The sequence below is a fragment of the Opisthorchis viverrini genome (assembly GCF_000715545.1).
Source record: "Opisthorchis viverrini unplaced genomic scaffold opera_v5_107, whole genome shotgun sequence".
Taxonomy (NCBI): domain Eukaryota; kingdom Metazoa; phylum Platyhelminthes; class Trematoda; order Opisthorchiida; family Opisthorchiidae; genus Opisthorchis; species Opisthorchis viverrini.
Window position 1 is genome coordinate 1,426,768 of NW_008751763.1, and position 11,259 is coordinate 1,438,026.

Below are 11,259 nucleotides of genomic sequence, written 5' to 3' on the forward strand. Positions count from 1 at the left end.
CTGAAAGCCAACTCCCGCGTACAGTTTACGGGTCCCATAGTAGGCTCGGCTACATGCTACGTCGACAGAACTGACGCCCTGCAGAACGCCCTCGTTATCATCGAGAGCATGACATCGATGCCGTACAATCATGATTTAATTGAAATCCTTATTGTGAAAAAATAATAAAGGTGGACGGGGAATGGGCTCAGTGCTAGCTTACTACAATCATTCCGAGGTACTTACAGCTTCAGGCACTTCCTTCAGGCAATCCGGATAGAAAGTGACATCAGTTGGCAGCCATATTTTGTAGTGTCTCCAACCACGCGCATTGGGAATCACGCGGTCCCCACCCTGGAAAGTGAGTAGTACTGACGTGACCCAAACGTTTCGTAATCTCCTTCATACCCTTCTACCAGGACAAGGGTAGAAGTACAAAGTTTTAAGAGACATTGACCATTATACTTGGTTTCGTACTTAACATACTACCTGGATATCCTGATAAAGTGCAGCGTCCTACTTGTGCAATAAAATGTTCTAAGTTGGCCGTATCCGAGCTCTTCGTGGTGGACGAGAGGGTGGTCCGTTCTCGACAAAAGTGTCTTGGTGATTCGGAGCTACGTTTCTTGCATACATAAATGTGCACGACAGACGACCGTTCAGTTTTTCGGCCAGTGCAAGTTTTTATTGAAGTGGAAAACCGGACAGGACATGCGTTGTTTGAAGGCGCCCAGTTGAACAATGAAGCCTCGGCTTGGGAGCTTAAGGTAATGCTAACACCGGTACGGCCTGCTTTAGCAGCAGCTACAGGGTCGCTCGAATTTCGTGGTGTGTGGTTTCTAGATAGAGGGGGTACCGTAAGCACAGCTACTGTTGGGATCCTGCATCCTAATTTCAAATATCAACTAACAGAGTCCCTAGAATTTGCGCAAGAGCAACTGTTGGCCGATCTGCTTAAGAGTCCTCATGTTAACGACTGCGATGCAAACAGGGACATGACGCCTAAATAGCGAACTTGTATTTCGAGATATGAATAGCGGCGTAAGATGTGTCGATTTTATGGGTTCCTGACTGACATATCTACAGCCGGGATGTACATAAGAGTGATTGTCAAGTTGTGAGTTAATACATTGAAGAAAGATGGGCGGCGTCGGAGTTTTTGTAAGCTGCCCTACTTTATGCAGCAAATAAGACACTTACTGATGTCACCATCCCACGGCCGATGTGACATGAAAATAGATCTATCTGTAAAGCTTTTCCGCGTAGTTGTCTCGCAACAAAGAACCAGTATTCACCATTTATGTATCCCTGTCATTGAAGTGGTCCTTCCCAGTAATCGGTGGGCGATCGCTGGATGGGATTGAAGGGAGGGTGCGCAGAACCCAGTCGTCAGGAGAATAGTATTCTACCCTTGTTTGGCAATTCAAACACCTTTCGTTATCTGCGTGTTACCACCGCGCTACACTTTTATTTGCGTGCACAGACGAATGTGCATCTTGAGTGTGAAATTCGGAGGTTATACATGAACTCTGGTTGTACCTGCTGGATAATTGTAAAACACTTCCCCCAACTACAGTTAATCGCTAATTTCCTGTCCGGTGGTTTGGAAACGTGGCCTCCTAAGAGACTGTGCGTATCAGTTTTCGGCTTTCTGTCATTACTACAATCACCAGGGGGTTGCTATCCTGTTCACTTATATGTATGCAAACTTACAGTCAGAATGGGCCGATATCCGGTGGTTAGTGACATGATCATGTATGGAGGCTAGCCGTTCCTAATAACCGAACATCACATCATTTGGATGGATGTGTCACGTGCAGGACACGGGCCAAACGAAGGCATGCCCTGCTTGGTCAGAATGCCAGCCGATCCGAGTCAAGCACCTGTGACTCGACGCTTCTCGCCCCCCTCACGGAGATTCTAGCACGACCTTGTGGAACACTCTGTGACTACCCTATAAATACAGTTGTAATAATTTTCCTTTGTCTCCATAAAGGGCTGTGTAGAGCTGCCGTGCCTTTTGATGTACCACGGTGGGGGGAGCAAGAAGCCAAGGGACCGATACAGAGCTGCACTACCGAACAACAAGCTACAACAGATCGTGAGTCCCGAAAGCCTTGTTCGTACCGAAATGTAGTTAGCAGATGTCCTTTTAGCGACTCACCGAATTTTGGAGACGCCTTGTGCTAAGGCAATATGCCACACCCAACGACGAGGCTATTCGTTAGTTGATTGACTCTCTCTTGAAATCAACACTCCGCTTTAGCTGCAGTATGGTTCAAAGTAACTACCGTATCTTCGCTTACATGCACAAGTTAGACGTGTACTCGACGGCTACCCCCGACTTGGTGGATGTGCATCAAGCAGATAGACTCATGTCACCACAACCGTGTCATGGTTGGTCTCCGGGATTCGCGAGGGATACTTTAGTGAGTGTTGTCCATTCGGCTCGCATGTAGAAATCAAAAGTTCGAAACCAATGCCGATTCATCCACCATCAACAATAGCATGTAGAAGTAGACCAGAACGGTTCATGGCTCGAGCTTTTGCACCATCTGGAGTCCCAAAATCAAAGTGTTTGCAGTGATATCAGCTAGCAAACCCAGCCTTGTTTCCACCCCCACACGTCAGTGACAAAGTAAAACACATTACGTTCCTTATTCGTTTCTGACTTTTTAACACCGGTGAATTCTCTCCAGACCATTTATCCAGGTTAGATTATTTCCATCCTTTCCCGTTTGTTTTCCAGGCGTCAGTAGGGCCACCTTCTACCGAGATGATCGGTGACCTATCGATCAAGGATAATACGGATACCGGTCAAAATGGACTAAACCGACCACCTACCACACCAGATGGGAAGATTTGGCCATCTAACGTCCGAATTCACTCAGAAGGCTACTTCTGTGTTAAAGTTAGTCTGTCTGTTTTTGAACGCCTCGTACAGCAGTACAGCATGGTTCCAGCTGTTTCGCTCTTACTTTTACTGTCATTCATCAGCATCGGCTGATGAGGACGGAATCAGTGCATAGATTTGCCCACTCATGAGGCTCACACGGCGATTGTACTCAGTAGACAATAAAATCAATGGGTTTCCACTTTTGCTGGTTCATTTCAGGCCCGGGAAACCAAAACGAATCTCTCGTTCCATTCCAAAAGCAAAACGTACCAGCCAAGGGTTGGCATCACGGGTCACACGAGAAACTATATGCTTGTTCGGGGCTGCCATAGTTTTAATCCCTAAGGACTTGAAAATTGGGGAACACGATAACTCTGCATTGGTGTCATTATCTAGAGATGACGTATTTGTATTTTCCTTGTACGTATTTTCCTTGAACGTTAATTGCAGCATGCTATGTAGATTCTTCTCTTGGCGAGCACTTGTGCATGACATGCGGCAAGAAGGGTGATGCTTTTCTCTTTCATCTTGCTGTTTATTTAGAACGGGAATCCAGGTGGAAACATGGAGTAAATACGCACAGGAAGATAACAGACCATCTGTTTTTGACGGGACTACTCAGGTGACTGCTGAAAACTCTTCGACACCCTAAGACCGGCTTCACCGTTCTTCGGGCTCATCAGATGGGCGCAGTCTCTGAGTTTCCATCAACCCAAATTTCACGAAATTTGACAAATACACCCATTCGCATATCATTTTGGTTTTAACGGAAGGCACGACTGAATCCCAGCTGAACCCATCGTTTATGATATTTAAGTAGAATATAAGGCTGATATAAACTCTAGGACTGCACCTACTTGATGAGCAACAAGAAGGGTAAAACTGGTCGTGGGCTATTAATAGGTTTTCAGCAACCTTGTGAAAAGTTTCTTTTATGAAAATATACTGCAATATCTCGAATATCGTACCAACTGAAGCATGAGGCGGCCTTTGTCCAGCACATTCAGTTGAAGAATATCATAAACAAGAGATTTAGTTGCGTCTCCCGTGGAAGCGAAAATGATATGCAAATGTGTTCTTGTCAAAATCTGTCCAATTTTGATACAACTGTTTACTCACAAAAACAAGGTCTTGCAATAAAATCTTCAATATCACCAATACTTCGAACAAATGGTCTTGTTTGGATATCATTGTTCACCGAAAGTTTTTTCGGCGTTATGTTGATGATACCTTTGTTGTAATCAAACGTAATTACGTGAACGGCAACCACAACTATCTCAGTAGTTTAGATCCTCACATCAAGTTTAGCATAGAGATAGAGTCCGCCTCGGGCACATTATCCTTCCTGGAATGTAGCACATGAGAGTGGTAAAAAAAATTTAAAACTACTATCTACCAGAAACCAACAGACAGACACCGTCTTAAACTACTCAGCAGCATACCCAAAGCCCGTGTACGCCAGTATTGTGCCATCGATTTTCGGTCAAGTCAGAGCGTTATGCACAGAAGAGATCGACCGAACAGCAGCTCATATCGAAATTGCCAACAGACTTCAAGAAATAGGATAACGGGTGAGTTTGATTAGGCGTCAGTTAAGAAAGATATTAGCTCTGCTATCTAGACCCAGTGAGGCATGGAATGGCACAGCAGTCATTCCATATAGAGCAGGAACATTGGAAGTTATTCGAAGACTGCTGAACTGAGTCAACATTCGAGTAACTTTCCGGAAGAGAAAAACGCTACTTTCACTTTTGGTGCAATTGAAATATCCTTTACCTGTCGAAAGGCTTAAGGACTGTGTGTAATAAGTAAACTGCAACGATTGCATAACTATCGTAGCACTAGACGAACGAAAAGTGCCAACGACGTTCAAGAGGAATCATCACGTGAACTGAACCGGAAGAGCTAGACTCTAAAAGTTGGGCCCATATCTATGTAGGTTTCCCCATCGGCTCAACACTTGTTGACCCACCCTGGCTGGAACCTAACACATATCTAGCTTGACTTATCTGATTGGTTTTCCTTCCGCCTTAAATCTCGACCCACCTCGTAACCTAGTCACTTGACCTAAGGAAGCTTTTGTGTCAAGAACGACACTTTGCCCAGCAGTAAGTCTATCGATTGTTATCAAACTTCGAAAACGATGACTACTCGATCGGTTCTAAGCGTTTTTGAACTTATTATCCAATTTGGGTTGACGAAAACTTTCAAACTTCGAAACGATGACTACTCGATCGGTTCTAAGCGTTTTTGAACTTATTATCCAATTTGGGTTGACGAAAACTTGGGGACTTCACCTACCTACTGAGCCCCAAGAAGAACAAAACCGATCGTGGGCTGTGGACGAGTTTTTAGCAACGTCGTGAGTAGCTTTCTTTATAAAAATATGATGCGATATGTTGAACATCGTACCAGCTGAAACCTGAGGCCTCCTGATTTAGCACATTCAATTAAAGAAGGACATCACAAACGAGAGAATCAGTGGGGATTCGGTATAGTCTCCGTTAAACTCAACTTTAATCCTCAAATTGATGTTTCTCGTCAGTGTGTTCTGTTATACAATCAGCCAGGCAATTTCTATCTCACGTACTGGGCAAAGTGTCCCGTAACCTTCGGAAGGCCGAAGTAAAAAGTTGATGCGTTCTTACACGGTAGATGGTAATTATGGACCCATGCGATTAGCTTATTTAATTAATTAATCAGCCTCGCTTTATTTTTATTGGTACGAGGAAGGTGAGGTAGGATAACCTGACTGTAAAATCTGGTAAACATGCGAAATTTTCCGCGTTTTTTTGAGAATCCTAAAATCCAAGTTCCTTCTGAAGAACCTGATTCCTTGCGATTTGTTTCGTCAACTTTCAGTTCCCCAAAAATTCCATGTAGTCGAAATCATGGTCTCGGTATCTTTCTCCCTATCTTCTGTCAGTCTTCGTAAATCATTGTTTTGGGTACCCATGTATCAGTTTCCCATAAGTTCGTGGAAAAGCGTTGTTTCCGTTGTTGCCATGGCGATCGCGTCCGTTCAGGCCTGCCTAACCTGGCTGACGCCACTGATCTACCATATAAAGTTACACTGATAATCTACGCTTAGCTGGTTAAGCAGTTTTGACAGGAGTCTCATAGGCTATTGAGTATTAAACCCCACGTGACCTGTTGATCCCCAGAAAATGAAATCTCACTCCGATTGTCGTGGTTGTTGACCGATTTTCCTCGTGAATACAAACGAACGATCTGCCTGCTGGACACTTAGTGTGAGGAAGGATAATTTTTATCTGCACATCCCGTTTATTCTTTATTTTCTAGTTCGACCGAGAACGTGTTCAGTCACTTGTTCGGCAGCACTGCGTTCAGCAAAGTGATGGAAATCTTCTGGGTGTTTGGATATTGACCCGGTAAGAAAATCTGTCTATTTTTGGGGCGAAAACGGGTCCTCCCCAAGTTGGATCGGATGTTCCGTTTTGTTTCATTTTTAGCAGCTTCGGGTGTGGTTCTTTGAATAAGGTGCGAACCTGCAACCCAACAACTGTTTCTCGATTTCTCCCACCTAGGCTTGGGCAACCTCACAGTATCTCAGCCCCCGTGCTTCCTTCGGTTAGCATTGCAGCAAGACACCGGAAGTGTGTTACTGCTAAACGATTGTATTTTGTTGATTCGTTTACAGTTTCCACATGGTTTTCACATCCAGAAGTGCTTCAAAAACACTATCTTTAACTTAAAAAAATGATTGAAAAGAAAAAATACTTCCTGTGTGAACTCGGTAAAGTTTTTGTTACGATAAGATGCGGGCAGCTGCACGATGTCCTTCTTTATTCTTAAACCGGTCAAGTAAGTTGAATGATGCATGCAGTTTCTTTTCGAATCGAACGTTATTTTGAGAATCTGAGGAGAGATTGCTAGCAATAGTAACTCCTTGATTTCATCATAGGGCTATAGAATACGTTAGTCTGAAAGTTCTGTGATATGACTGTCTCACATCAACGACTGATGGAAATTGGGACCGATTGCACGGAATCCTGTCATCACACTTTTCTGGTCACTTGATCCGGGCTCGTTTTTGAGACCCTAGTGGTACGCCTCGGTACCTCACAAGCATTATATCGAATGCTGAAGATTGCTGAAGACTGCCAAACTCATCGACAGCTGCATAAAGCGCGTAATTGCTGTACAGTTGTTCTAGCTACCAGAGTTTCGTTTATCGATGATTTGGAGAGGTGTGGGTTAGGCAGCTGCGCATTTGAGTAGGTAGTTGATATAATTGGTAGTGAATACAGGGTTTTTAATGAACTTTTCATTGGGACTATTGGGAAGGGAACCATACATTGAAGGCAATAGCTTGGATGCGCGAGGGCTATTGAGGACGCAAATGGACCATGTCTGACCGTCTCTAACTGGTCATTTGTACTGCCTCGCTCGCCCCATCCAGGGAGATAATAATGACTAGCGCGGCTGAGTTTCCTGTTAATGGCTTTCACACTTCGTTGCCAAGTCATTGTTTATCCTCCACTGGCTCGTTTTCACCCTTCACGTGGTTGTGCCCCTCGAAGGAATCGGCTGACTGGTATGCGGAGCACGTGGCCAAGCCAGCGCAACCAAGCAATGTGGTTAGTTCATGTATTGTGGGTAATTTATTTCTCCCACAAACTATTCGACGGATTTCAGCATTGCTGAATCTGGTGTCTCTACCAGGCTCGAACAATGCTCCGAAGACGTCAATGGACAAACAATGAAATTCTTTTGACGTCTACGCTGCACATCGGTCAGGTTTCTGACCCGTATAATAATATGGACCGCACTGCAGCACTGTGAACTCGAACCTTGACGGATAAGCTGATGTTGCGCCGACCCCATCTGTGACACAGGCTCACCAAAGCTGCTTTGGCCTTCCGAATCCGGATGAAAATATCATATTTCGCACGACCATCGGGACTGATACAGCTACCCATGTTATGGTGGACACTACTGATGATACATTTGTGTAATATGATTTATCGTAACTCCGTTTTGTGTCATTGGAAAGTAGGATCTATTACGGAATTTGTGGAATTGCTTTGTGGCATTCGTTTACATTTGAGTGATAGTCAATGAATATCCAGGAATTTTCAGGAAGGCGCGTTCAAGAAGAATACGGATATTCAGTTTTTATAAACAACATGCGTATGAGAGTTTTGCTTTCCTGCCCAATAGTCTGTGACTGTTCAGTTGGTGTTTCCTGATAAATAACTCGGCATCGAACGCCTTCTTCCTTTCGCCAGGATGAGGATGAAGATCCCATGGCCACAACCCTTTGAGGATGGGGATGTTCGGAATTGGCAGAGGTGCCAGTGGTCACGTTGTAGTCGCAGGAGAACACGGAGGATACAACAGTAGAGGACCTGGAGAACAAAGTGGACCACCTCTCCGAGCAGCTTGCAGCCGTCAAGACGGAATCGCGGGGGCACGCTCGAACGAGCCTGATCATTGGAAGAATCAATGCTCTTGTACGTGACCACTTGTACATAATGAAAATTTGGATTCCTCTTTTCCGTGGTGGGTTGTGACAGGCTACCATACAGGCCGTTATCGAGATAGACGGGAAGAGGGAGCTGTGCTCGTCTGATACAGGGGCAGGGGTATCGCTGATGCGGAGAGAGAACCAAGTTGAATGCAAACCGTGCGCGCTAGCCGTGAGAGCAGTGAGTGGATACCGACTGGAAATTGGCGTATTGTCAATACACTGAATGCGCCCAGGCGACAAGTTCGTACAACACGCGTTCCTGATCAGCCCAGACATAGAGCAGAAAATATTGGGAGCAAATTTTTTTAAGAGCGCAGATTCCGTTGTTGCCCTAAGGCAGGTACAACTGTTGACGAAGTATGGCACAGTCAAGCTTGAAGGTTACCTAAGCACTGCCGTGGGCGAGCTGAATATGTGAAAGCTTCCGTCTTGTGATGTGTCCTCTGTACAGTCCATGGTCAAGGAATACCCCTAACTGTTCACAGGCTTCTGTTCGTGGATTGAACACGAAGTTTCCCTCGTCTCGGATGGCCTTACGGGATCCCTCCGCTACGGGAGGAGGTCCATAAACAAATTCGAGATTTTTGAAAAATAGCATAATCGAGGAAGCCAACACTGAGTACAACTCCCCGATTGTGCATGTATAGAAGGTGAACGGGAAAAACCGGTTTTGCCTGGATTTCCGGTGTTTGAATGAACTGACCGTAAATCCGGTTGTAGCTGTTCCTTTCGGTTGCGGAGATTTTTGATTCCCTCCAGCATTCCCGATATTTCACTGTGTTCGACTTGCGTTCCGGATACTGGCAAATACCTATCAAGTCGAAGGATCGGGAGAAAATGGCGTTTACGGTTAGGGACACCCAATATCAATTTAGACGAATGCCGTTTAGTTTGTCTGGAGCGCCATTCACATTCCGGCGCTTGATGCTTCGTTTAACGAAGGAACTCCCGAATGATGCCTTGTCCGGAGACGATATCTTTGTGTACAGCAACTCAAAACTAGAGCATGCAGTTCGCTTGAAGGCCGTGGTGAAGCGGATCCTGGAGGCCGGTCTGCGGATAAGTGAAGCTAGGACGCAGCTCGATCGGAACTCGGTGACACTGCTGGGGCACAAAGCGGGTCACGGAGAGGTTAGCCGTCTGTCAGAAAAACTCGCAAGGATCGAGGAGCGTGCCGTCCCCAATTCAGATCGGTCCCTGCAGCAGTCTCTTGGACGAGCAGCATACTGCAGCAGGCTTGTTAGGGATTTCAACACGTTTGTTGCTCCACTGTTCGGCTTGCTTGGGAAAACTCGGGAATTCGAATGGACAAGGGAAGGTTATGAAGTTTTCGAACATGTCAAAGCGCGGATGCTGGATCAGCAACTGACTCTCAAACTGCCCAGGACAGCGGAGATGTTCACCGTGACCGCGGTATCGGCGCAGTCCTTAAGCAGAGGAATGGAGTCATCGAATATGTCATTTGTGTCCTGACTAACGCTAAGTAGAAGTACTCAGCTATTGAGAAAGAATGTTTAGCGATCGTTTGGGCACTGGATAAGTGGAGCCGTATCTGCTGGGACAAAGATTTCATGTCAAAACCGATCACAATCCCCAGGTGTGGATCCGGACCACCAGAGATCTTCGCGGAAAGCTCGCGCGCCGGGCGCTCCGGCTGTAAGATTACCACTACGATCCAGCACGTGCCAAGGAAGGAGAACCACTTGGCTGATTGGCGGTCAAGACCAGAGGCTGAATGTTAGTGCCAATAGCCTCGTCGTCGAACTGGATCCCGGAAGGTTAGTGCAACTCCAACGGCGGGATCCTGTGTTACGGAAGGTTGCAGCCGCCTTGTTGGATAGAAAGAGTATTGAGAACGGAGAGGGAGACAAGGAATTGGAAACGTTCCAGTGTCACTTTGATCGGCTGAGTTTGAACGAAGCGGACGTAGTTTCCAGGAACGCAATCATTTTGGATGTTGCGCTGTCCGTGATACCTCGCGTCTTGAGACGGTAGCTTATCGTCGACTGCTTCGAGATGGTACACACATGGTACATCAGGAGGTACGACTTACGGGATTACTGGTCCGGGATGAGAAGTGAGGTGATGGATTATGTGGTGTCCTGTAAGCGGTGCCAACTGATGAAAGGGGATATGACAGGGGTAACCCATCCCATCGAACCCATTTGTCTCAGAAATCGACGAGTTATGTTCCGTTGGCGTCATGGGCCTCTTTCCGTTGACGACCAGCGGAAATCAATATATCGTGATAATGACAAAACACCCGTCGCGGTGGGTCGAGGCAGCAGCCGTGCCAACTCAACGGGCGGCGACGATAAGCAGAGTGGTAATGTCATCATCATCATCAACGACAGCATGCAGCAGCCGAACTCAACGGGCGGCGACGATAAGCAGAGTGGTAATGTCATCATCATCATCAACGACAGCATAACATCAGTGCTCAACACACACCCTTCACTGCCGTACAGCCATGACTTATTTGAAAGCCTTATTGTAAAGAAAAGAATAAAGGTGGATGGGGGAGGGACTTAGTGCTAGCTTAACACAATCATTCCGAGGTGCCTACACCTCCAGACATTCACTCAGGCAATCTGGACAGAAACTGACAACAAGAACGCCACTGACATCGGTTGGCAGCCATATCTTGTAGTGTCTCCAACCAGGCACAGTGAGGATCACGCGGTCCCCATCCTGGAAGGCGAGTAGCACCGACAGCACCCAAGCGTTTCGTGATCTCCTTCATACTCTTCTGCCAGGTCATGGGTTGGCCACCCCTCTGTTTACGCCACTCCGAATTAGGCATGGAAAACAGTACTCTCTTCGGCAAACGATGGTTCGGCATGCGTAAAACATGTCCCAACCAACGCAGCTTCTGGTGCTGGACACATTC

At 46.2% G+C, this 11,259-nt stretch overlaps 1 protein-coding gene across 1 annotated transcript in view; it reads left to right on the plus strand.

Moving 5' to 3' along the window:
- The window catches only part of T265_05605 (hypothetical protein), a gene marked incomplete at both ends in the record, with an annotated part of 37,267 nt that overhangs the window by 9,830 nt on the left and 16,178 nt on the right, over positions 1-11,259 (plus strand). Inside the window, 3 exons of the mRNA XM_009170657.1 lie at positions 1,748-1,944; positions 2,729-2,890; positions 6,179-6,267. Of these exons, the coding sequence (XP_009168921.1) occupies positions 1,748-1,944; positions 2,729-2,890; positions 6,179-6,267 (448 nt within the window). The remainder of the gene's footprint in view (positions 1-1,747; positions 1,945-2,728; positions 2,891-6,178; positions 6,268-11,259) is intronic.